The sequence below is a fragment of the Sylvia atricapilla genome, chromosome 1 (assembly GCF_009819655.1).
Source record: "Sylvia atricapilla isolate bSylAtr1 chromosome 1, bSylAtr1.pri, whole genome shotgun sequence".
NCBI lineage: Eukaryota > Metazoa > Chordata > Aves > Passeriformes > Sylviidae > Sylvia > Sylvia atricapilla.
Genome location: NC_089140.1, coordinates 24,726,416 through 24,753,635, shown reverse-complemented (window position 1 = coordinate 24,753,635; position 27,220 = coordinate 24,726,416). Strand labels below are relative to the sequence as shown.

Here is a 27,220-nt window from a genome sequence, read left to right as displayed (position 1 = left end):
CCTCTGACAGTCCATGAGCAATGATGGACATGGCATTAGCAGAGCACTTTTAAAAAAAAAGCATTGCTTATTTTAGCCAGAAACAACAAAGACAGAAAGAAAAGTATTTCAAAACAAGAATATGAATGTCTGGATTATTTTTCCTTGCTACAAAGGTGGCCTGGTCATTGACTTCCTCAAGTTAGACAGCCATAAGGAAAAAAAAAATTCAAAAATTAATTAATTAATTCTTTCAGAATTAATCTATGCATAATGTAGGAAATTGAACAAAGGCCAAATCAGACTTAAAAAAACATACGTCCCTAGAAGTCATTAGAAATTATTAAAAATTAAAATATGAACCCTAAAACTGACTTTTTCCTTTCAGTGTGCCTTTTCTATCTCCAGTCTTACAGAAAGAGGTTTGATCCAGTTCCCACTTAAAACTACAGCTGAAACGACTGGAAACATTTAACTGAATGCAGTGGGCATTGGATTAGGACTTCATTCATAGTCATTCACATGCTATCCAGTAACCGGAAATAACACATGGACAACTTCCCTCCGGCTGAGAAGTTAACCCATTACTTCAAGGATGTCCCAGCAATCCCCTCTAGCATCTCACACTGCAGTAGCTATGCATAGTACTTAATATGTGCAGCTGGCAATAAGATTTCCCACCATCCTGCTAAAAGTCATCCACTTAACTCATAAAACAACTCATGAGTTACTATCTGAACTCTAAGTACAGAACATTACAGCCAGCTCTTCAGCAATGCAGTAGTTAGTGAGCATACCAAGCCTGTCCTTTCCTGTAAACAACTTCTCCTTAATGTATTTTCAGACACAGCTGTCAGATCCCCAAATACTTTAAAAAGCATTTGAAAATCTGGGTTGCACCCTACTGATGACAGCCTAGTTTCCCAGTCATGACACAGAACAAATCTGTTCTGCAAGCATAAAGGGTTTCTGTTAGGCTAAATCAAGGTTATGTACAAATATACACAGAAGCTGGGATCAGACAGCCCATACACTTCTACTAGAACTGGAAAATACATCCTTTTGACTATGCTGTAAACAGCCATAAAATTTAATTTAAAAAAATGCAAATGTTAATAACTCTCCCAATGAAAAAAATAAAAAAGTAAGAATAAAGCAATTACATATCTCAATGCTAGTTGGGTTGCTCAATACACTTCTGGAAAACACCTTCATTAAAATGAAAACAGTGAGACAAGACAGGACCAGACAGGGTCTCTTTCCAAAGGGAGCTGTGGATAAAATAATTCAACTGATGTGATTACGGGGGAATTGTTAGAGGATATTTACCTGAAGGAAAGCAATACTATTCTGGCTCTGGTCTGTGCCCCCTTCAGCATTTCCCAGCATCCAGCACACTCAGGCAATATCTGTGTCATAGGGCATACCCAGTGTCATGCTACTGCCTTTTTGGTCCCTTATCAAGATGACAAGGGACTCTTAAAATGCCACCCTCAGACTCCTGTGGTAACTGGCATGATGACACAGGACAACTGTGAGATGCTCTAAAGGAGAGTTAAAAGGTCATTTGTACAGCTAATGCACTAGAAATATTAGCTGCTACATAGTGCTGTAATGCTAGCAACTGTGACGTTAAGGCATATCCTGCAAGCTGATCAATACCAGTACAAATTTTGTAAAGCTGCCAGAAGCTTAGATTATGTTAACACAAACAGCAAAGAAAGAACAGCCAGAAAAGACACTGAGAAGCAGGAAAGATAGCTAGGCACACAGCCCTTATCACAGCACTGAGAAAAGAATCAGGACAAACAGCTTTGGATGATCTGCACGTGTACATCTCTTCCTTTGAAATGCTGGGATATGTTTCTTTACCATAGAGGGGGAAGTTAATGGAAGAGGTAGTGAATGAATGGAAATAACATGAAGTGATTTATGTTCAGGTGAGAGTGGTGATTCACAGCTCCCTTGAGCAGTAGCATTTAGTCTCTAAAGTATATAAATTACATACTTGGAAAACTGCAAGTTGCAGGTTGTAGCCTTGTTTTATTTGGCTGTCCTAACTTTAACTGGGGTTCAATAGATCCAATTTTTCAATTTCAGACCATTAGAGAGAAGAAGGAAAGGAGGTTGTAATTTTTTTGTCTTTACTACCTTGTGATCTTTTCAGCACATAAAGGTCACCTGCAGCAGATGTCAATAATCACACTCTTTACAGTTTCCTTAAAGTTCATAATTTTACAGAGCTATTTCACATGTTACTAAATCAAACCAAATTACTTCTCAGCACGAGTGAATTGGTGCCTTTCCTATATAATTTTATTAGTTCCCTCTGGGTCTTCTCTACTCCAAGGATTTGACCATTTGGCACAAGATTTGAAACATGAACTGACTGTAAAGGACTGGAATTATCTGGATGCTTCAAAAGTACAATATTAGATACTTTTCTCCAGGAATGGTTAAATAGAGATACCCTTTTTACTTGAAAAAGAAAATTCTTGGAGTCAAACTGTTTTCTTTGAGTGACTTCAGATGAAAATTTATGCCATGTTTTCAACAGCACAGTTTAATTCACCATGTTGGTTGGACCTAGCACCTAATTTCTCAAGGGGCTATGGGTTCATAACTTCGACTGAAATCCCTCAGACTTGCAAGGTCTTGCAGTCTTTATTAAGCAGACAGAAGTGCTCATACAAAACTACAGACTGTTTCTCAAAAGGCAGTCCAACACTTCCTTGAGTTTCTCTCATGAAAAGGGCATATAATACCATATCCACTTCCTGTGTTTGTATTTTGTACTTCACAAAAAGAGGGGAAATGTAATGAAGGTTTGACTAAGGGAAATGTGATAGAAATGTCTTTATTTGTTCAATTTTACTAAATGGCTGGCTTTTTCTCCAAGATCTTGAAGAAGGTAATTTTCAGCAAAAATTACATCCTAACTAGGATTCTTGGCATTGATTTGATTTGACTTCTTTCAACTGAAATGCTTAGAATTTAAAAACTGTTTCCATACATGAGAGGTCGTAAGCCCAAAATACCAATAAAAATAAGCAGATACACTTATTTACTTCAGCATGGCAACACTCCCATGCAATATCCATTTCAGTATCTTACGCCAATTAAATCCCACATTGTTTCTTTGATAAGATTCTTATCTTTCTTTCCTAAGCTTCAGCATATAGGGAGTTGCAAATAAAGATCTGGTTTTCAGGATTCCATATTGCATATCTGGAACAAAAAGCAGAAGGAAAACTGGTTCTCCAACACCCAACCAAGAGAAAGCACTGCCTTCCCCCTCAGCACCTGCTGGAAGCTAGCAAGGGCTCCTATGGTAATTACCAAGTTTTCTCTTGTCTAGAGTATCCTCAAGGCTGTTTACTTTGGATTTATTTCTTGATCTGAATATTAAAATTTCAAAACATTTCTCCAGTACTGTGGAAATGGAGACTAAGAAGCTTGTATTTCTTTGTGGGAATGAGGAAACGCCCAAATATTCAACTTTACTTAAATACGTATTCATAATTAGTAGCCACAAAATCAAAGGCTTAACAACTCTCACTTCAACAGTAGTTGTGTGAATGTGTAAGAAGAAATTACACTGCTTCTTATATGGTGTTAATGGACATCTTACACATTTTAGTGAATCTGGCAGTGAAAATATGACTTGTTAATATATTTTTTTCAAAGTAAATTTGTAATTTAATTGGTCTCACAACAGACCAAGATATTTCTCATCTCTATTTCACAGACTGTATCCTCCTGTGAGTATGTCAAAATATTTTCTTTCAAAGGTAGCTTTTTGAAACCAATGCAAATTCATTGCTGATTATTTGTACCCAGATATTATGCCTCAGATAATAGGGAATCAAGACTTGTACTTGCACAAATTTTTAACTTTTAAATAGGTAAATATTTCAGCATTTTCTTCCCTCAGTATTTTTTGATATCTAGGGGTCTTTTCCCATATAGAAATGAAATTAAATGTATGTTCATTAATGCCTGCATATAAATTTAACCCTCACAGTAAATTTAGAATATTGGTGCAATTTCAGTAAATGAAACAAAGAAATATTAAAATAATGTGTGTTTTTATATCACTTTAGGTAGACAGAAATCTTGGAAATCAAGTACCACCATAGCTCTGATAATTTTGTTCTTAATTTCAGTGACTATTAGATAAGCACTACATTGAAAATTGAATTTGAAAATACCTAAGTGGAAAGAGTAATAAATAATATTAAAAGAATTACAGTAACAAGAAAACGTACCTAATCCTGCATAGAAAAACTGTGGATTTTGTCTAATATACCACGAGATTTTGTCACAATAAATGGAGAGAGGGAGAGTTCCCTTGTTTAAACTGTTGTCAATGCTCCAGCAATGTTGTACTGGCAGTTTACCCATTACCTGCTAGTCATTGCACAAAAATATTTTGCACTTACTCAGACCCAAAGGCAAAGCATTTTAATTGTGCAGTGCAACATTTTTTATCGTACTAGCCTTTTATCAGGAATATTTTAATACACAAGCTACATTTTCATATTTAATTGCAGTTATCACACCTTAGCCTATGGCTATACATTTCATCAAAAAAGAAAACTCCATAGACCTTCTGTGTAGACAATCCCTGTAGACTGTGTTATGGAAACTCAGTCTTTATGAGAACAACTGATTAGTATCTGTGAATTCACACTTCAGTGATAAGAGTCAGGACGTTGCAAACAAAAACCAAACTTCCCTTGGGTAATCCGAAGCACTGAGAAGCTGCATTCCAGAGATACCATGAGCCTTTTGAGAGAGTGGGCAGGTAACACCATAGAGAGCCCCTTTCTAGATGATGTCTTGGCTTACTATTTCCTAGACAAAACTTCTCATTCAAGTTCATATGATGTGGACACTAACAGAAAATAAACACTTTCAAATCTGATGAAGGAAATGCTGAGAGGGAACAACTGGGAATGCTTTCTAAGATTAGCCTCAGACAACATAACCTGGAGTAACAGTTTCAGGCTCCAGTTCAGAGCAGAAACTCAAGCCACCACATCCACTTTACCAACTGTCCTGCTACAGTCAACAGTATCAAGCGCATCTGATAGAAAACTTAGCAAAAACACCTCCTCTTCACCCACAGCGATCTACTCTGAAAAACAAAAGTAGTATGTGTACCAGTTCAAAGCCCCTGACCCATGTAAAGATGACAGGTGAAGCTAGAACTCCTCAGGGTGAGGTGTTTCCTAAGATGTCTAATCCAAAATTTTAATTTGAAATATCCTGTTACTCTAACTCCATTTCCATATTCCTACAGAAAAATATAACAGTTCAGATGAAACATATTTAGGCCTTAAAAGATGTATTCTTTTGGTAGCATTAACTTTTTCCCAGGTGATCTTCTCCAGAGCAGGGCTGTTCACAGTAAAGGCAGCTGTGGCCAAAAGTGGCAGTTGTCCTGATGATACCTTTCCTCTTTATTTTCCTCTGCATCTGCAGCTCTCATGGAGAATGCCACATGCTTTTCCACAAGAACTGCTACAGTAGTCAGCTGAGGCTGGAAAAGGACATTATTTTCTGTCTAGCTATGGGCTTCATTAGACCAGTGCCAGCCCACCCTGAAGGTCTATCTTTATTTCCTCTGCAATGGTGTACTTGGCTGAAGATTACTATTCCTGAGTTACCAGTAAACAGCCTTCTGAATTGTGACAAGCATTTCAAGATAAACACTTTTGACTCCTACTTTTATCACAGTTTGAGTCCCAGCTTTATTTCCTGAATGGTACAGCTGTACTCCAAACCAGTTTTTTTCCCTCAGCTATCTCTACACTCCCAGTTTAAACACCCATAGGAAGCCTCTAGCTATTTTTTGGAAAAGTGATTTTGAAACCAGCAATCCAGTCTCATTTCCCATGATTTTAAAGGAGTTAACAGATCATTTCAGACATGGGTAACAAAGGCAGGGAATAAGGAAAAAGGGTGCCTCTTGTTCAGGGCTGCTGAGTTGCCATGTTTACAGCTCCAAGCAGGCTGCTGACCAGACACAGCTCCATGTGTAAAATGATCCAGCTACTGTACTCTTGACTTTCACAAGTTATGAGCAGGCTCAGGAGATGGTGTAAGTGCTGGAGCAGCTGCATAACCTTTCCCTCACTGAACTACTAAAGAGGCACGCCAGCTTGTTTGTGTGCTCCTCCACAACCTTTCACCTACTTTGGCTGTTTTGGCTGTACTGGGAGCCTCCAGGAGCCTCCAGCAGCTTGACAGCTCGTGCAGCAGCAGCATCAGGTGACAGAAAGATGAGAAAGGGAAGATATGACCCTTGTTTATAAAGCTATTTCTGTCCTTTTTTTCCATGTAAAGGGCCACATAAATACTTAGAAAACAAATGTGTTAGTAAGTTAAGGTATCAATCCATTTCCATAAATGCAGACCCATCTGCAGGCAGAAGGCCGGCGATTTGCCATTAGTACTGCTGGAAATTTGATGAAGTGCTGCAAATATGACTCACACACTTGTCACCAGACTACTCCTTCTGCTTACATTCAGAACTTCCTAGTGCTACCATTAATTTCCAGCCTGCTCCTCCTAGGTTATCATTTACCCTTTCTTACAAAAGGTGAATTAGGAGTTGCCTTTGTCCCTAGCAGAAAATGTTAGTTTGGTCCCATAAGAAAAAAAAAAAACTTTGATGATGTTGCCTGTCTACCTGTTTGCTAAACTGTCCCTCCTAGGCATTTTAACCAAATTTGAACAGATAACCAACTCCCTACAAACTCTGTACAAACTAGCAGGTGGTTTAGGGAGGAGAGACTAGAATTTTGTGTCACACTGGATAAAAGGGAAACTCAACCAGACTCATTCTACTAGAGAGCAGCAACCACACCAGTAGTCATCCCACATGTTCTGGCTGGTCAGGAGAGGGCACTCATCTCAGAGCATCCTATTAGGTCTCCAGCACTTGTTGAGTTAGGAAAAAAGAGCCTAACATTTTTGTCCCCACAGAGAAAATGTAGGGCAAAAGCAACCATGATACCTTCTCTTAGGCATCAGCAACATGGTCAGATATTACACATGCTGGCTGAGCAGGAACACAGCACTGACCTAAGTACAGCACGCTGTGTCTCCGGCAGGGGTGAGGACATGAGGCGACATGAGGCAGGGGTAAGAAACATCAGGCAAGAGACAGCTGATTGCAATGGAGAGCTATTAGGAGGCAAATGGACAGGAATTCAGGCTTCATTCATTCCACTCTTCTGGACCCATCTGTTGTGGAAAAAAGCAGAATGTTAACGCAGCTCCATTTCCTTAAGCAGAGTCAGCAAAACATTACTGTGACCAAGCAACTGCAAGTATTGTTACTGCCTTTTCAAAACTTGCCCCAGGGCAGCTCAGAAGAGGAAAGTCAAAATATCTAATCAGCAGAAATGAGACCCCCTCTGATGAATACTCCAGTTCTGAATTTGGCACTATCCTTCACAGTTTTCTCTGACACCTGCACTTAAAACTTCATGTGTCTCAAAAGGAGTGTGAAATGGTGGTTTGGACAGGAAATAAAGTGAGAACACTGCTAAAGACAGGAGAGATGGAGGCATTATATGAAGTGGTTACAATTTTCACAACCTAGTTCACCTGCAAGTTGGTTGATGATGAGTTATCATCTATTGTTACATTTGTGCCTAAAACTTCGCTTTCTTACTCAACATTCAGGACATCCATAACAGTTATTTCACTGATATATAGTTTATATATGCAAGAACGGAAAGTTATTTTGTTCAGAACCTCCTGTAACATGACTATCATACAAAGTGCAAGAAGCAAATCTGAATTATGGAGACACATTTCTTTTAGAAGCACATTTGAATAAAAAAACCTCAGTTGCGCTGCTAATGTGTAAAATTCCTGTAGAAGTTTGTTTTGATTTGAAAAACTCCCAGGTTTTGAGCTACTGGAGCCTTGTGCTTTTAACAAATGAGGAAGGTAACACGCTTCCTGTATTTCCTGCAACTACAATTTTACCTCTGTTCACAGCTAAACTGAATATGTAAAGTATTTTTTCATACCTTACTGCATATAACTACCAGGAAAACAATAAAGAAACAGGTTGCTGTAAAGAAAATTAATGCAAACAACAGAAATTGTTCTTAGTAGACTATATCCTTACTCAGACTACTCACAAAGGATATTTGAATTATTTATATTCAGCAGGCTCCGCACACCAACAGATTAAATAAAGTATCTTGTAGGAATAAAAATAGTTACCTTATAAACTGCAGTAATTACCCGCTGCAGAGACCTTCCTGACCCAGATTTTATTCCAAACAGTTAATTTTGAGGTTCCTGCTTGTCACCAATTAGTGGTTTCGGGATGAAAGCGGAATTAAAAAAGCTATCCTACACATTTCAAGGTTTAAACAAAATTGTATGATATTTTCTGTGACTCACCTGCAACTTGCAGGCAAACCAAGTTGAAAGAGTCAAAAGCAAATCCCAAATTCTTAAATTTTTAACTACTGGCAAGGACAGAAAAAATTAAAGTCATTTCAGTTACTGCCATTTGATGTCTACATTTTGCTTCATTTCACATTTCATAAACTAACATTCAATCACTGTGGTAAACCAGACTATATCTCATGGAAAAATAACAGAATAACTCTCCCAATAAAATAATAAAACAAGGAGCAATAAAAGAATAAAACATAAAGTACAGTGGGAGTAGAACCATAAGTAGAGATAACAGATATACTAGGAAGACAAAAATGAGATAAAGTTTAAAAAATAGTCTAATGACAAGCTAAAGTATTTTCCTCTGTCTATTAAACTAAGTGCACAGATTTCTTTTGAGAAATTTGATCTTCCTTCCCTTGAAAAAGAGTTTGCATGTTTGATTGTGTAAATATATGCATGTAAAAATGGACTGGGGAGTTGTACGCAAATATTAGGGCACAATTATTTTGTATTCTTTTACAAATAAGGCCACATGGAGCCACATGCTCCTGCTGTTACAGGCCAAGTTTTTGGTTGTCAGAAAACCCTCTGCTGACATTAATTCCATTCTTCAATGCATGATGCAGACCCTGCCTTCAGTGAAGAGGGCTTGGCCTATGGGGAAAAGGCCAGGCAGCACTGGAGATCCAAGCTTCTTCTCCAGCAAAGAGGAAAGGTGAGGGGCTTTTCCCAGATCGACTGTGACCCTGGGAGATGAGCTGTCCCTGAGAGCACTGTGCCAGCCCCTTCTTAGGTCAGCTCTAGTGACAGCAAATAAAGGCCACATGCTAATCTGGGGCCAGTGCGTCACCAGCACAGCTGTCCTCGGGTATTTGGCCACTATTAACCAGGTCACAGCCATGACCTACATGTCGACAGCCTGAACTCTGCGGCTGGGATGTGATTTTGCTCCCTTTGCCTTCCATGCAGCCTCTGCGCCGACCCCGGAGCTCCCCTGTCGGTACGAGCAGGGCCAGCATCCCCTGTATGACCGCAAACACACAGCTGCCCCGGACCCCACAGCGCCCCTCACGCCGGGCCACGGCGCCGTGTGGCGCCGCCCGCTGCCCCTGAGCCCTGGCGCCCACGGGGCGCCTGTGCACAGCCCGGGCACGGCCGGGCCCCCCGCGGCCCGTGAGGGGCGGGAGCAGCACGGCGCCCTCGCAGCTGGGCACGGCTACCCTGCCAGCCTCGCCCGGCGCCTGCCCGCTGCACAAGGTCACCGCGGGCGGCACGGCAGCAGCCCCCGCCGCTCCGTGTGCCCCCGCCCCGCGGCTGCCCCCCGGCCCAGCACCCCGGGCACCCCTCGTGCCGCTGGCCAGGCGCCCGCTGCGCCACGGCGGCGGGCACGGGGAGTCCGGCCAGCGCCGTCACGAGGCGGCCGGCGGGGGCGCGGCCTGCCCGAACCCCGCCCCGCTGCGATTGTAAATAGAGGCGCCACGTGAAGCCCCCGCCACAGGCGACGGGACGGTGACGGTCCCGGAGCCGTGGGATCACCCGCTCGCTCGCCGATCGCTTACGCGCCCCGCACCCGCCGCCCCGGCAGCGATGAAGGCCGCCCGGATCGCCCTCCGCACCGCCGCCCCACTGGCAGGGGCCAGTGCCGGCACCAGCAGCGGCCGGTTGCCGCAGGAGGTGGAGCAGTTTTCCCGCTTCTCCCCCTCCCCGCTCTCCATGAAGCAGTTGCTGGACTTCGGTGAGAGTCGGGAGGAGCGGGGGTGGTCGGGGCTGGGGGGCAGCCCAAGCCCGGGTCTCGGCGGCTCGTTCCCCCGCGGAGGGGCGAGCCCGGGGGCCGCCGCGGGAGGGGTGCGGGAGCGGCGCTCTGCGGGACACAGGAGGCGGCGATCCCCGCCCGGAGCGCTCCGCGCTCTGCCACCGCTGAAGCGGCTGCCGCCCCCCCGGCTCGGCCGCCCAGCGCCAGGGCGGAGGAGGGCAGCGGCCCCGCCGGTATTCCCGGTCCCGCTGGGAATCTGCCGGTCCCGGAGTGGTGGCGGCGGCGGGGAGGTCGCCTAGGGTGGGCACCCCCGGCCGCAGTTAGCCGCCGGCCAGGTGCTAGGGGCCGGAGCCCTGTGAATGCCGCCATCAAAGCCGAAGATGCGCTACAACGTAGGCGGTGTTCGTAGGGTGCGGGAGCTGGGACGTGGGCTGCGGGGCGTGTTGGTGCTCCGCGCACACGGAGTCGGGAGGAGCCATCAGGCGGAGCGAACGCGCTGTTCCCAGATCCATTATCGCCTTGGCAGCTCTGGCGGCGGTGCGCGCATGATACTGCCAGACGTCACTCCGGACACCCTGCTGTTTACAGAGGCCGGAGTGCTTCTGAGGGGATTGCAATTAAGTCTCGTGTCTAAATGGGAACTGTACAAATATTCCACCCAGGAGCACGCCGTGTCATACTGTCGTGTAAACGGCGTTCAGGACAAAGATATAACACCTAGGTGAGCTGGCCAGTAAAAACGTCGTGATTGCGGAGAAATAGAGTCCTGAAGTTTATGGAAAGTCAGCAGTCCGTATTTGCATCTTGAAACTTCCTTAAACAAAAGCTTTATTTTGGATTTATTCATAGGATCGACTAATGGATGTGAGAGAACTTCTTTCGCGTTTTTGCGACAAGAACTTCCTGTGAGGTTTGCAAACATCCTGAAAGAAATTGACCTTCTTCCTGATAAATTACTAGGCACTCCCTCAGTAAAATTAGTAAAAAGCTGGTAAGTACGAGCTGCTTGAATCCAGCATGCAAAGTAACACAGCTTTGAGAACTTTATTTTTACAGACTTTTTTGAATAGTAGAAAGCATAACAAAATACAGTAGAAACGTAGCAGAAATTCAGCTTCATCGAATCTGAGTTGCAAGCTGTCCTTCGCTAGCATACTAAAATTAAATTGAGAACTAATATGGTTATATTGTTATCTTTAAGGAGGTGTGGGGGGCAGGGAGCTAACAGTTTGAAATAGCTAATAGAGCAAATCTTACTTCTTATTACTTAAGAAGGGAGAAAACATGTTCTGTTTCCACACAGCATTACAGACTTTGAGACCCATGTAAAATGGAAAGCAGTCTATGTATTTGTTTTGATCTCTCACTGATGGAGTTACTAACAGAGTTTCTATTCCAAAGTATGTTGCCTTGACCTGTGGAGCAGGTGTTTGAAATTCAATTAACATAATCTCTGCAGCTGACAGAGTCGTTGAATCTGATTTAACTTTGCTTACTGGCACAGTTGCAGCATTTGCCAGGATGGCTGACATAAAGAGCAGAAGTATTAGAGTGAGATCTAGAAACTCCTCTTAATATAGTAAACTGTTGTGCCTTTGCCATGTGCATCAAGGCAGTCAGATGTTTGTGCAGGAGGCTCAGCTGCTTGGCTTCTGCCAAAGCTGATCAAATTTGCAAAAGTTTCGTTTAAGTGGCTTCCTCACTGGCATTGGCATGGGCATTTGGATCTCCTGTTGAAATACTTCGCTTCTCAAGAATTATAAGGGGATCCTATGTACCTTAAGTGGGGGTTTAGATTCCTCTCTGGTGGCAGGCACAAGGAAAGACTTTAAACTTCTGGAGTTCAGGCAGTCAAGAAGTGTCCATCTGTCATTCCATTGTTGGTTGTAACTTGGATATTTTAGGGTACTTAAAACTCCTAAATGACTTGTTAGGACTAATGATGTGCATAAGATAAGGAATTTTTCCTATTACTAGATTAATAAAACTCAAATTAATAGCATATATTTCTTGTGTTCTTTTTCAATAGGTACATCCAAAGCCTAAAGGAGTTGATTGAGTTCCATCAGAAAAGCCCAGATGACCAAAAAGTCTTATCTGAGTAAGCTTTTAATTTTTTTCTTTGAACTTTAGAGTTCAGATGCTACTTTTCACAATATATTCCCTTTAGACTGACAGCCATGATGAGCTGAATTTGATAATCTAGCAGGAAGAACTGAACATAGAACAAGCTGGTCAAAATCTCTGACCATGTTTAGCAGTATTGGAAATAAATATGACCCATTGCAGCCTAATTTCAAGGTCATATTGCCCCTTGAACTGTCATGATAGAGAAATATAAAAGAATTATCTGTGAAGTCGTATGTCTGCTTGTTTCCAAGATGTCATCTTGGGATCTTTTTCCTTTCCTTACATTTTCCTATGCTCAAATAAATGTGTGAACAGGTTATGAATTTGATATGGCTCATTATACCTTTTGTTTTAAGAATTCCAAATACTTTTGTGTTAGGTCAATAAGGAATCACTTCTAAAAGAGAAAAAAAATTATACTGTATTTTAGTATTAAGGCTGTTAAGTACTTATCTATGTTGATACTAGATTAGATAATTACATTATACAAAAGTTGCTTCTATGTAGTCTGAGAATAATGATCTAAAAAGATGTCTTTTTAACCTAGCTTTATAGATACTCTAATTAGAGTCCGAAACAGACATCATGATGTGGTTCCTACAATGGCACAAGGAGTAATTGAATACAAAGACACTTTTAAAGTAGATCCTGTCACCAATCAAAACATCCAGTATTTTTTGGATCGTTTTTACATGAGCCGTATTTCCACCCGGATGCTAATGAACCAACACAGTAAGTAGAAATTTTTACTTGAGAAAAAACTTCATTTAATGAGTAACATGTCAGTGTAAACACTTCTTCTTAAAACAGCTGGAGAACTACTGATTTTGTGTGACACTGAAAAGTTAGAAACTGGATTTATCACTTAAGAAAGTAATGGGAAAACTTGTTTTCTAGACTACAGAAAAATTGAAATAACTCTTTTGTGGAATATATAGGCATATCATCCTTTATGTCTGAAAAGCCTTTAGAAGTGAGCTACAGAAAAGCCAAAATAGTTCGCTGACAGTAGATAGTATTTTAACTCATAAAAGGCATAAACAACATTCAGTAATTTATGTGACTATATGTTGTGATCACAGTGTATTAGTCTCAATTTTGGGCCTTTTTTATTACGTAATATTTGGGATTAAGTGTTGTATTGTTCTCATGTCAAACAGCTCTTCTTTTTGATGATAAATCTCGCTCGGGGCACCCAAGGCACATTGGAAGTATTGATCCTTGCTGTGATGTTGTTGAAGTAGTGAATGGTGCGTATTCTCAGAGCTTTAACATTTCTCTTCCTTATCAGTGTCTATATCTGAGTGCAAGCAGTTTGGGTAACCAATTTCTGTGTTAGGGGGTGCTGACTGGTTTTAATTTAAATAGCTTGAAGTAGTCTTACAAAAGCATGAGCTTTTAGTGAACAGAATTTAAAATGCAAAGAAGCAATAAAAAACCATGTTGGAGTAAGTCCTAGCAAGTACAGATGAGGTAGGAATTGAAGTTGTCGGGGGTGTTGAGATTGGTCTTACCTACTGGTAGATAACAGATGCCTTAGTTCCATACAATTTTCAAACTGTACAAAGATTGGCTCATGCTTTGTAACTGCCCATTGTTCTCAATTTTTAGTGCACACAGTATTATCATTCCCTTGAGAGACAGTCCCTTGGCTATGTCTTAGACTGTCTAACACCTTAGCAGTTAATGTGGTTAAAAGCTGTATTCTGCTACGCATTAGAATGAATTTTTACATTGCTTGATATTATACATTTTATCATTTATTTAAATAATTATTTCAGATGCTTATGAAAGTTCCAAGATGTTGTGCGACCAGTATTACTTAACATCTCCAGAACTGAAGCTTACTCAAGTGAACGGTAAGATGAGAGCTTTGCATTGGTAGCCAGACTGCTTCTTTTACTGAGTGAAAAGGCTCCCAGTTCTGTACCCTTAGTGAACATATCACTAGATCTAGTTCTAGTTGGGCTAGTTCCTCTTCATTTTCTATTACAGGCACCTCATTTAATCTTCATGTTAAAACTCAAATGTTGGTGTATCTTAAACACAACATTTTTGAGGTACCATTTATAAATTTGAGAAAAGTCAGACAAACCTTTACTTAAAGTAATATGATAAGTTGCTAGAGAGGACCTCCATATCTGGAGTGATGAACTGGGGCTGCTGACGGAAATGCTGGGTCTGGTCTGAGCTGCCTGCATGTGTAAGATGACAGCAGTCTACTTAATGTTTGAAATCCTTTATGGAAAGACATAAATACTTGATTTTTTAAAATTTGTTTATTTGAAAAGAAACTTAGTGAGCAAGTGGAAATTGGAATCTAAATGCTGTTATGAATGCATGAAGCTGTTTGCCAATTTTGGAGGGGGGAAAACCTAAAATGAACTTGATTCATTTTTTTGGTTGTTTTGGTAACTTGCTCATTATAAAATTTGGATACCATATAGAAAAATGCAATCACCTTTTAAAGTGTGCTTTATTTTTCTATTCCTCTAGGAAAAGCTCCAGGAGAACCAATTAGCATTGTATATGTCCCATCTCATCTTTTTCACATGCTTTTTGAGCTCTTTAAGGTATGTTAGTATAAACTGAGAGAGTGAAGTGGGATGTGGGGCTGTGACCAGCAGTAGCCTTCTAGAGATTACATCTGCAGGTTTCCCCTACTGCCTTTTCTGTGGACTGGACAATATATTTAGAAGTTGTGCTTGCAGCTGAACTTCAGTGCTGCCAGCATGACGTACAGAAATCTGGCAGCCTTTAGCAACTGCTGAACTTTGCTCTTCTCCAGAAACCTGTTGACTTTAAGGGAGTTATGTTATTTAATTTATAGTGCCTGAGTTGGGCAAGAACATTGTAATCTTTCCCTCAGAAGAGTCTTGGCTATACTTAGATGCTTTTAGGTGTGAGACCTCCCATGCTCCCATTATGCCAAAATACTAACTAAGTGCGTCCTGTGGAAACCAGGCACTGATAGGAATAGAGCATAGTACTGCCTCTATGTAAAAAGGATATGGTTTGAATTGCTTGGATTCAACAATCTCTGATCATGGTAACCTTCTTTTCCATAGAATTCAATGAGAGCAACTGTTGAATTCCAAGAAAACAGTCCTACCCTTTCTCCGATTGAAGTGACAGTTGTTCTAGGGAAAGAAGACCTGGCAATCAAGGTATTTTATTGGCCTACTACAATGGACTTATTGTAGTCTTTGTTATTATACATGCTTAGCTGGTTCTATTAAAAGATTTGGCCTCTGAGAACAGGTTACAGACACTATGCATGAGCATAAGAGCATTCTTTTGATGATATGAGCCTCCCCATAGCACAATTATCTAGTGGAAGAGTAATGTGCTGCAAAACAAATATTTGCATTTATGACTGTTGGAAAGGTGTGTTCAAATAACAGCATTTTAAATACCATTCTTAGTGCATGCTTGTTGTTAACTTCATTCTCTCTTAAAACAGATCGCGGACCGAGGAGGTGGTGTTCCAGTGAGGAAAATTGAGCGGCTGTTCAGCTACATGTATTCCACTGCACCAAGGCCAAATGTGGATGATGCTCGAAACACCCCTCTTGTAAGATACTTTCAATGCTCATGTTGCAATTCGGTTGTCCTACGTGTTGGTGGGTTAATAATGAAGCACTGTGTCCATCCTGCTGTTTTCTGGAGTATACAAAGATTTACTGAGCCCCTTAAGTATGAATTTACACTTTCTGAAACAGAATTTTAGTATTTAGCTTAGTGGACAAAAATAGGCTTTTAAAGGCATAAACAATGAACAACATTGCAACCTGAATCTAACCCCCTCCTTTTTTTTTTTTTTTTCTTTTTTTTTTTTAATTCTTCTTGCATTCCAATGACACTAACTTACTTTGTCTTCACTCTACACTCAATCCTCAAATTTACTGTAGATCATGAGGTCTTTCTGGAGGCAAGCACAACTGGAACAGTCTTTTAGATTGTTATGTTTATCTCCAAGTGGCAAGCTCCTTTTACTAATCAAACTATACTAGCAATGACAAGCGAGGGGAAAAATACTGAAATTTAGTAGGTAAAAATGAGACATGTATATAGACCTTCCCCATTCCATGGGGATCTTTTTCTTGTGATTTTGGGTTTTAGTGATCAGCTTCAGCATTCCCTATGAAAATGATTAGAGATTTATGTTTTCTTTTAAGAGAAGAGAAAATGCAAGGGATTTTTTAACAGCTTAAAAATCTCTGAAGACTTTCCAGCCATTTAACTTTAAGCCATTAAAGCTAGTAAAAAATAATTAATTTTATATTTTACTTTATTTTTAGGCTGGCTTTGGGTATGGCTTGCCAATTTCTCGTCTGTATGCTAAATACTTTCAAGGAGATCTAAATCTTTATTCCATATGTGGTTATGGAACGGACGCTATCATTTACTTGAAGGTATGTATTTAAATTTAGTTAAATAAAAGATTACTACTGTTAATGCAGTGGGATAACTACTTGTTACATTTTAAGGTAAACATAGTCTTTGCTCATGAGTAGCTCTTGTTTTTTTCTTGATAAATGACACGTTTAGTAACTAGTTTTTAACTGGTATCAGAAAAGTCACTTGGCTTTAACTAGCCTACTTGAACAACTGCTAGTGAGAGCCCTGTTGGTTTTTGGACTGTGTTAACATGTTATATTCTTCTTCATGGACTACAAAGTACTTGAAGAGAGCGAAGTAAAGGTGTGAGCAACAGATCTGGTTTGTTTACTCTGTAAACCAGAAAGACTGTATAAACATGTAAGGAGTCAAGGTGCTATTAAACATGTGCCATATAGCCCCTCTGTGGGATTCAGATACCAGTAATTTTGAACACTGAGCATATAACTTGCACTGCTGTTTCTTTAAGAAACCTGCAAACAGCACTACATGTTCTTTTCTGCTTTCTGTGCCTAATCATGGGAAAAACTTGCTTTGAATTTCTCTTTTCTAAACTGAAAACTCTGAAGTGCAATCAGAGCAGAAGTGTGAAAGGAAGAGACAGTTCAGCTATATAAATGTAACACTTCTGTTGAAAATAATTCACTGGGATTTTCACTGGAATTTTGCAAATCATACTCCTTTTCCATGCATTCCTGGACTATCTTGAAAACATGATAGAAGGTATTGTTTAAGGCTTATTAAAAACGCATAAATAGGATGTGATGTTACTGTGTTTCTCCTACCGAATTACTCAAAGCAATCATACGTACTGAAGCACATAAACTACCACATCTGTTGTAGAAACACTTTGGTGAATAAGTTTGTTTTGTAGTGTCACTGGCTTAACACTTTAGGCATGCTGAAGGATTTTTTTGCTAAGTGACATTATTGAGAGATAGTAACCTGTTCCTTCTTGACTTTTAGGCCTTATCAACAGAATCAGTAGAAAAACTCCCAGTTTTTAACAAATCGGCTTCCAAGCATTACCAGGCTACCTCAGAGGCAGATGACTGGTGTGTCCCAAGTAAAGACCCAAGGAATATGGCAAAGCAGAGTGCAGCTTCCTGAAGAGAAGTTGGTATTGAGACATCCCAGGGGATCAAGCTGACTTCAAGAGCAGCATTTGGAAATATTTATCTACCTTCAAACAAGCAAGTTTCAGGACTAGTGGAAGAAAAAGAAGATAAGAGTATCATAAACCTAGGCTTATGCACTGCATCTGAAACCTTGCTGTGGACTTCAGGATGAGAAAAATAAGAGCACATACGTCTTTAAAGAAGAGTTGTGTATAGAGGAAAATCAAGCTATTTTTTTACTATGATCAAAGACTTGGTGTGGTAGAGGTGTGCAATTTTTGAATCCTGTTTAATGCTTGAATTCTGAATACTGACTGATAAATGAATTTTGCTGATAGATATTTTTCTGTTAGAATAGTTATCAGCAGTTTATCTTATTACAGAACTTCTCAGGTCGATAGATAACATCCATACTTAAAAGTTGTATTTATAACATTTGGAAAATACTCACTTACCATGGCAGTCTTGTAGCAAGATACAAACAGCATTCAAGTACAGCCTGACTGGAAGAGACGGAGCCCTGGGAGGCAGGGAGAAAGTGTTTGCCATATATAAGGAAGTCCCATTTTAAAATAAAAGCTATTCCAGGAATAATTCTTACGTGATGCCTTTCTCTGTGAGTCACGTTGCTAGATATTTTAATGTTAAACTGTTCATGGGAAATCAGCCAACTAGGACTTCTATGCAGAAGGTAATGAAGAAGAAAATCAAGATATTTTTAAAAGCTACTGTAAAGAAATAGAAAGCTATCTGACAGCTCTAACATTAGGAATAAGTCCCTGTATTCTGGAGAATGTGTGCCAAGTCAGTTAGGATTTTCCAAGAACTGAAGTCAGACATGTAAGTTGAACAGAAAAGTTTGGTGATATGTATTGTGTAAGCATGTTGTGAAAAACAGCATGTTTAAAACACAGTCTTGTGGTTTGTTTCTGTTGTGCTGTTAGATAAGTGGCTCAATACACTAAACCAAAATCTGCCAATTGTCTTTTTCAAATCGGTATGGAGCACATCAGCTCAAAGACGTACATAGGGAATCTATACCCTAAAAGCTGTGGGTGAGCACTGAAGGTCTGTTGGAAAAGTTTTCAGGAGTGGTGTTGGAAGTGTAAGAATTAATTCTAAGAACTCTTTATTGCAATGGAGAGGGCTTAGGAAATATTTCAGAATATAAACAGTGCTGAAAACTATAGGAAAGTTTTTATGAACAGTAAAATAGGGGGAATTCCCACTGGAACAGGGACACTGGGAGAGAGTTGTTCAGAAAATATTCCATTCTCAATAAGCTTCTTCCTTGCCCATCTTCTTTGTGTGTCTTCACTTTTGTAAGCAAGGTAAACTTAACAGATGCTAAACTATTGGATGTTGCCAAGCTGGCCAGTCAAAAGTTCATCAGGGCTGTAGAATATTACTTGAATTTTTTTTACTAATTATCATATTATCTTCTGTTTATGTGATCCTTTGCAAGAAGTTGCAAATACAGTAAAGCATCCTGCTCAGCATGACAGTTTTCTATTAAAGATTTCTATTTGTTGGACAGAAAATTACTCCATTTTGCACTATGAATCTAAAATGGTTTTTAATATGAAATGACCTTTGCATTCTTGAAGTCCTGTTGAGATATATTTCTCATTAAAAACAAAATAGTATTTTGATAATGCCTCATTTATTTTAAAAACTAATTTTAGGTGTATTAATGATGTCTGCTGAGCATGATGACTTTAGTACTGCATCTAGGCTGTTTTTATCCTGGTCAGTCTGCAATCACCAAAAGTCACCAGATCATGCATCTGAGCTTGGCTCAGTGAATGAAATGGCTAATAAAAAGGAAATACCTTTGTCTAGAGTATACAGGTGTAAAAAAGCTGCTTTCACTGTCATGAAGTAATTGAGTATTTGTGGATTTTTGAATTGAATACAAGGTCACAAATGCATACCTAGGTAGTCATTCTTGTCAGCTAAACACAATTCATACCTTTCTGTCTGCATCCAGTAATGCTTGAACCTGAGTTATGATCTGATGGTACATCTGTAAGACAGCTGCTTCAGTTAGTATTGTCTGTTTCAAAGCAGCTGAGGCACATAGGTGCTGCAAAAATGTTTGTGATGCTGCTTGCAAAGCAAAGCTGTGGAACATTCAGGATGCAGGCAGAGGTTGTGTAGCACTCAAGAAACACATATGAAATCTGTGTAGTATTACAAATTACAGCTATCTGCCTAGATAATACAGCACCTTTTCCAGCATTTACTGACTTTATTCTGAAAGCAGAGCTGTAATTTTAAATCTTTTACTTGAATGTAGATGTTGAAATAGTTTTATAATAAAATCTTTTAAATGGTTGTATCTTTGGGATTTTTTTTAAGAAGTCTAGTGCAATCAAGGGTTTTTAAGTCTTATCAAATGGAGTTGAGAAAAACAACACTTACACCGTGTCAGGTGCAGCAGAGGGGAGAAACACTGGAATAATGATCTGCTTATGCTTAATGTTGCATTGGTTGAGAAGTTACATAGTACCTAAAATCAGTGCATCACTGTACCCATCTCCTTACTCTCTTTAATTAGGACGGTATTAATTTTGAGATGAGAATTGGGAATCGTCCATCAGTGCATGTTCTATGATCTTTTGTTTTGTTCAGTTTTAAAGAATATGAAAATTGACTAAGAAAAAAAGACATCCATCATTGGGTTTATAGCTAACAAAAAGTTTTCTCACAGACTAAAGGAATGGTTGTCTTTCAGCTCTGAAGCAATGGGACAGCTGGCTTTTCATAGCTGGTGTGTGAGGAAATGGTAGTCATCAGATGGTGTCATGATCCAACTGTCCTGCACAACTGGTGCTATAGCAGACTTGTGTTGGCCTAGGGCCCTCCTGCATCTCCCTTAATTTTAAGAAGACAGAGTAACTGTAAATATATATATATATACACTTCACCTGAAAGAGGAGGGCTGAAAACAAGCCTGACTCCAGATGTCTGGCAGCAAGCCTAAAAATTATAGCCTTGTGTACTGAGTTTATCCTTCTTAACAATGAGGGTTTCACCTTCTTAAGGGTTTTTACTTGTAATGCCAGGGAAGCAGATTACGTGGCATCCTGTTTTTGCATTTTGCAATTAGAGAAATGTACCACTCTGACATGTGTGCCAGGTGTGTTGGGAGAAACAACCCAGACCTAAAGTACACCAGGGACTTCAATAAACTACTACAGCAAACAAAAGGAAACCAGCAACAAACACACCCATTGTGTTTTACTCATCATTTTTACTGTGCTGCAGTCTCCATAGGCAGGACTTGCATGTTTCCTGTCAGGTTTTTCGAAGTAGAAATACATATACATGCATTCTATACCTTGTCCATGGCAGGCTTGGGAGCAGGGATGCCCAAGCGCAGCAGGACGGACCCAAGCTGCTGTCTGTGCAGCCCCTGGTTGAGCACACAGCTATGGCAGACCTGGGCCCCTCTGCAGGACACTGTGCACAGACCAGCAGTCCCAGCCAAGCTCCTGCAGTCTAGAAAGCAAAATGTGAGGTTTTTTCCTCCCCCTGCTCAAGCCAAGTGGGTAAGAGAGGCCATGCACCAGCTCCTGGTGATGGCATGGGGCTGGCTTGCTGCTGGCATGTCAGGGGAGCACTGACGTCAGCACATTTACCCACAGCTGAAGACCGTTCTGGTTTCACAGGAGATAAGCAGGTGTTGCACTTTCGCCCTTTGCCCCCTGATCAGGACCTTACACTGCCAGGTTCCTGATGTCAACAGAAACCACGCCAAAGCACCCTGTGTTTTCTCTTCCAGATCATTAGCTAAAAAGTGTACTCTGATTAGTGGTTAGTGTTACTGATGCCTTGGGCACATATCCAGATTAATCTCCCTGGAGCCTTGATACACAGTTGTTCATTATCATCATTTCCCTATCACTTAACCAAGTTTTTAAATCCCCCAGACTTTGCCCTTTACATGCAATAATGTCCTTCCCAAAGAATTATTACAAAACAAGCTTGGCTACCTTTGATAAGAAGCACTACTGGACTGAAAGAATAGTTGGGTTTTTTCCCTCATGGCAGCAATGACGACTTCAGAGGATCAGGTGTAACACCCAAGAATTTTCTGCCTTAAGTTCTTTAGCAGTTTGGCAAATGGGAGGTAGAACATGGCAGTTTATAATTCCTCTGCTCAGCTAATTTTTGGGGGTGGGGACAGTGAAGAAGGTAGACTTCTGCATGAATATCTTTGGGTTTCTATTTCCCAAAAATAACAACAATTTTGAATGCCTATGTTCTGACCCTGTATTACAGACCCTAAGGTGGCTTTGCACATCTGTGCTGTTGTACACATTCAAGACAGAATGACTGACTCAGTACCCGGCTAGATGCTGCTACTCTTCCCAGTCAGCAAAGAGAAAGGACATGGTAGGCAGCTTCAGTCAGTCCTGCTTCTCTCCACTCACCTCACAGGGAAGAAAGGGCAGAAATAACCATAGGCAGTCTTGATTCTTCCCTGAAATCTCGAATATTTGCTGTCAAAGCAAGTAGCTGGAACACAGTCCTTGGTCTTCAGAATATCCTGAGGGCTCTTAATAATGTAAGATTTTTATATAAACAGAAGAAATATGTCTGGGGTTTCAGGAGCTGCTCCTTATCAACTCCTCTCAATATTCCTTCTGCAGATATGAAAGAAGATCAAAGCAGAGTGCAACAAACTGGCCCACGTAGAATTAGCACCATTTCCCTGTGCCACTCTTGCTTTGCAGTTCCTAACAGGAACAGGAAAGAAAGGAAAGCATCTGTGTGATTTCCTGCTGTGTGAGGGGCACAGCCTTGGGGAACGAGTCCCACTGCCTTCCTGGGAGTCATGTCCAATTAAAAATCCAGACAGAACTGTGATGTAGGAAACATAGCAAGAGGAGTGACCACCAATCCCACAATTTTGAGCTGCTGAACATTCTCCTGGAATGTGACAGAGTTTCTAGTTTAGAGCAGGCATGCTTTAGATTACATTAATGTGATACAGCCCTGTCTTGCAAGGCTCAAATAAGAAAATCAAGTTTAAAAAAAAAAAAAAAAAAAAAAAAAAAAAGACACTTGTTTACACTGCTGTTAGAGGTTGGGCTTTCTGTACACTGTCACATCACTGGACTGGGCCTGAAAGCTGAGAACCTTGGCATGGGATTAGGCACACCAAGTACAACACCTTATCATGACACTGTGTACACATCTCTGTGCCTGTGTGCTGAGGTGCGAGGTGGATATCTCAGCTGCCTCTCATGGCCAATGTCAGTGTACCCAGAGAACTCTTCTGAAGCAGACACTGACTTCTGGTGCCTGAATAGTGATCCTGTCTCCAGTGGCAGAGTTCAACTGACTGTAATGGGACACCAGGCACCCGGACACCTCTAGGCACCCGTGTTTAAATGGCTTCAGCTGTGAGCTGGCTCCCAGGTCACTCAGTTACCTGAGAATAAACACCCAGTCCTGTATGAGGAAGGCTGGAGTACTCTTCCTGTCTCTCATCTGTCACTCTGCAAGGACTTGTCTTCCACAAGTCCTTCATCATGAAAATACCTTGTATGGACAGTTCTGGCTTTTTAAAGAATGAGTGAATATTTATGTTTGGGTAAATTACTCAAGTCCTCTTACTAGTTCTGTGTGGTTGTGGGAAACTGGAAATAGAGAGCTCAAAATTATATCTGTGTCATTGCTGCTGTGTCATTGCTGGCCAGAGTGGATATATAATGGAAAATCCCAGACAATATTTATTCTGCAGCAAATGCCAGTGGGATCATTGCAGATGAGCTGGCTGCTGGCACAGACTGTCAGCCTGGAGCTGCCTCTGACCAGTGACGCTGCTGATGTGTCTGAGTTTGGGACTGGTCCTGGGGCCACATGGTTGCAGGAGACAGCATGAGGCTCATCACTCTGCACCCCACAGGGCAGCAGCACTGCCAGACAGCTCTGAGCCAGGCTTACTACTCCTGGGACAACCAAATACCAATTGCTGAGCAGAGTTTTTACTGAACTTAGGAGCTAACTGTAGCTTATGCTGATTGTTAATGCCATGAGGCATACAGAGAAATCAGATGCACTGAAAGCTCTTTTTTGTAGTGTTTATTCTTTAGAGTGGTTTTCTCTTCCTAGCTTTACTGCCCATAACACTCTGGGTTGATTTTTAACAAATTAACTGGAAAACAGGTTTGAATGCCTGCCAGGGCTACTTGTCATCTCCTCCAATCACTGTGGCATGTAGCAGAGTTTGTAACATGCATTGCAAAGACTATTGGTGACCCAGAGTCACTCTGCTTACAAAGGGCATTACAGGTGGAATTCAACCTTCACACAAGGGTGGATCAAATGGTTTGGACCACTCTCGGTGTTACCAGGTTTGTGTCATTGCCTCACAGACCACAGGAAGCTGTTTGCTCAGGCATGAAATTACGTTTGTGTTGACACAGAGGCACTTGTTTCTGCTTAGTTAGGGCCTGTCATAAAATATCATAATCTCATAACTTTCCTTGCTTCTAATCAGCCTCAGGTTTTACATAAATACACAGTGAAGAAAGCTTCATTTTCAACCTCTGGTCAGAGACACCTGAAGTTTTCATTATTCATATTATTAATGGAGATTCTCAGAAATCTTCTGCTGGTATGAATTCGTTCATGTGCTTCTCCTCCATGGCCTTGCCCTCTTATTCCTGGGTTTTTCCTACTCCTGCTACTGATGCCTGGCTCTGCATGCTCTGAGCCCTTGTAGCCAAGGGATGGGAACAGCTCTTTGGAGACATGTCACACTTCCAAAATATTTTGATGATTTTTCAAGGCTACTAGATGGTCAGTTCACTTGAAAAAAAAAAATTAACACCTTCTGCATATTCCCAGGCTTCTGCCTTTTGAATGGCAACACCCACGTAAAAACAGCTGAAACAATGGCAAAATTATTCACTGGAGTGCCATAAATTGATGCTGACGGACCTTGCAAATTATATTACAGTACTCAGGGCTTCCAGGAAGAAATGTTACCATCCTTCTCCAACAAATTGCTCTTTTACTTTGCAGCAGAATGATATTCCTCACCTTTGAGTATTGGTCTTAAGGGAGAGAATGTGTCTTGAGTTTAAATCTGAACTGTAGTAGTCAAACAAAGCAGAGAAGAACTGGGGATCCTCCCAATTCTTCCCAGGAATAAACATATGCACTGCCTTAGGAAATGAGAGTTTTGGAGGGAAAAGGTCTATCCTTACCGGAAGCTGTTTCAGAAGAAGGCAGTACCTTTTCATAAGAGCAGAAGGAGATTCCAACGAGGCTGTTGACAACGAAAGAGTAAAATAAATGCTTTTCAGTATTTCTTTAGAGTATACTTACACCAGAAATTTTGAGGGTTTAAAATAATGTAAACATTTCTAGGAGAATAACAGTATGTTGGTGTAAATTATGATAAACATGCACTTATGAAAGTATTCTTTTAATAATAGATTTAGAAGCAGTTATTCAGTTGATCTTATTTTAATAGTGTGTGAGTATGGAATTCAGAATATAGATGATGGATCAATGGGTGGTCTATAAGCATGTCTGAAAAATGCTGATCAAATTCCCTGCTCTTTTCTGTGATGTTTCTAACATATGCTAACTCTTTTTCAATCTATAAAAGAGTGTAATATAGTGTGGGATCAACATATTAAATGAAATTATTGATATTAAAATAGTAATAATTCACCTTTAGACTTCACACCATGTCCACAAAGTCTGTGACAAGCTTCCTGTTGACATCAGTGGATGATGGACAAAGCCAAAATTGTTTGAGCTGCTGATCTGTAGAAGAGACCCATACACCCCTAAAGGTCTCTAGAAAACAGCAAGGAAACTAATTTTTAAGTCTTTCAGAGTGCAAGACCAGACAAGAGGTTGGCCTCACTCTGTTACCTGCCATGAGATGTGCAAGATGGCACTCGTTGTGCAGGAGGAGTTTAAAATCAAGAGCCATACCTAGGAGAGGAAATAAAGTATATGACTGACAGACCTTCAAGATATGTTGAACAGAAATATGTGTATGCACATATAGCCAATTTAAATGCACTGAACTGGCTGACAGCTCTTGCTTCAGCTCATCCTCCTTACTTAATGCAGTACAGCTCTTATACTGGAGATGCTTGAGATCCAAACACCCCCAAGCATAACGAGTCAGTTCTCAGCCTTTCTGTTCAAGCCAGGTGAGACCAAAAGTACACACTTCAGAAATCTGGGTGCAGAGACACTATTTTGTCTGAGGTATGAGTGTGGCCCTGTTCCACAAAGTGGGCAGTTTGTCCTTGCATCCCTGGCCACCAAGGGCCCCCTGAGATAAAGGGGTTTTTCCCATGCCTGGAGAGAGAGGGACAGAACAGACAGAACTCTTTAATGGCACACAGCAGTGCCAGTAAAGTGACTAGCTACAGCCTGTGCTCGTTTCACACAGCTGAGGCTTTTTTAAAAAAGGATTAAGAGTGTCCAAACCCCAAACAATGTGAGGGCCTGTTTCAATACGCCTGGGAGATTATTCCAGCTGTTTGGGGCTGGGCATCTAAAAAAGCAAAGCTAGCCTCCCATAGTTAGTGAAGCTCCAGACACTTGGGCATGAATAGCTTGGTTTAAGCAGAGGGCAGACTGGTAGCTAGTGCTAGATAAAAGGATACAAAACAGGCCTGTAAATAAGAAGTGAACAATTATAAACCTTAAAAATACCCTTCAGGAAACACGTGGCTGCTGTCTGCTGCTAGCTGCTGGATCTTTTGTTCTGCTTACAGCCTTCCATCTTTTTATTTTCTCTTACTATTTTTTTCTTACAAGGACAAACCCTGGCTGGATATCCAGCACAGCCTGCTCCAGCCAGGGCTGGAGGCTTCAGGAAGCAGTGGTGCCTCTGGCCGCTGTTCAGGCAGCCTCCTGAGCCAGGGGCAAGGAACCCACGGGGACAATGTGTTCCCTGCTGGCTGCCCTGGAAGCTTCAAAACATGTTTATGTCGAGTCAGCAAGAACCGCCCAGTTTGGTCATTCCACTGCTCTCTCTCCCTTTCCAGGCTGCTGCAAGGAGCTGTGTCAAAGTCCAAGCCAGTCCACATTTAAGTTTCAGGTGCTGCCTGCATTTGGCTCCTGCCTGCCCGGAGTCACTTACCCACCAACTCACCAACGCTCCCAGGCCGCCTGAAAGTGAAGGGCAGGCAGGGCTGCCTCTCTGTCCCTCTCCTTGCTCTGTGTCAGAAAGGGCAGCTCCCCCTGTGCTCAGGAGAGTTCCAGCAATTGGGCAGAACTCAGGGCCATTTGATATCAAACCTTTCCACACTCACAGCACGGCCAGGCAAGGCAGACAGTGTGTCCTGGTCAGCTAAAAAAAGGAGCCCTCCTCCTTGATCTCCCACAGACAGGATGTGGAAGCTCGGTCAAA

General features: G+C 41.1%; 1 protein-coding gene and 1 long non-coding RNA gene across 2 annotated transcripts; one reads left to right on the top strand and one right to left on the bottom strand.

The window, feature by feature from the left end:
• The first annotated feature begins 9,894 nt into the window (after positions 1 to 9,894).
• PDK4 (pyruvate dehydrogenase kinase 4) lies at positions 9,895 to 20,158 on the top strand. The gene is made up of 11 exons (XM_066317496.1): positions 9,895 to 10,150; positions 11,018 to 11,159; positions 12,198 to 12,269; positions 12,846 to 13,030; positions 13,459 to 13,548; positions 14,080 to 14,157; positions 14,795 to 14,871; positions 15,367 to 15,465; positions 15,762 to 15,872; positions 16,600 to 16,713; positions 17,666 to 20,158. Exons 1-11 carry the CDS (start codon positions 10,003 to 10,005, stop codon positions 17,807 to 17,809), a joined length of 1,260 nt encoding a protein of 419 aa, XP_066173593.1. The 5' UTR covers positions 9,895 to 10,002; the 3' UTR covers positions 17,810 to 20,158.
• Positions 20,159 to 23,474: 3,316 nt separating this feature from the next.
• Positions 23,475 to 27,045, bottom strand: LOC136364358 (uncharacterized). The gene is made up of 3 exons (XR_010744146.1): positions 26,963 to 27,045; positions 25,723 to 25,785; positions 23,475 to 25,611 (listed from the first exon to the last, which is right to left on the bottom strand). It is a non-coding gene; the product is annotated as an uncharacterized lncRNA (long non-coding RNA).
• Positions 27,046 to 27,220: the final 175 nt, after the last annotated feature.

Coding starts and splice junctions, on each gene's coding strand:
- PDK4 (XM_066317496.1), top strand. CDS start 10,003: ATGAAGGCCGCCCGGATCGCCCTCCGCACCGCCGCCCCACTGGCAGGG. Junction 13,031..13,458: donor GATGCTAATGAACCAACACA/GTAAGTAGAAAT, acceptor CATGTCAAACAG/CTCTTCTTTTTGATGATAAA. Junction 14,872..15,366: donor TGCTTTTTGAGCTCTTTAAG/GTATGTTAGTAT, acceptor TCTTTTCCATAG/AATTCAATGAGAGCAACTGT.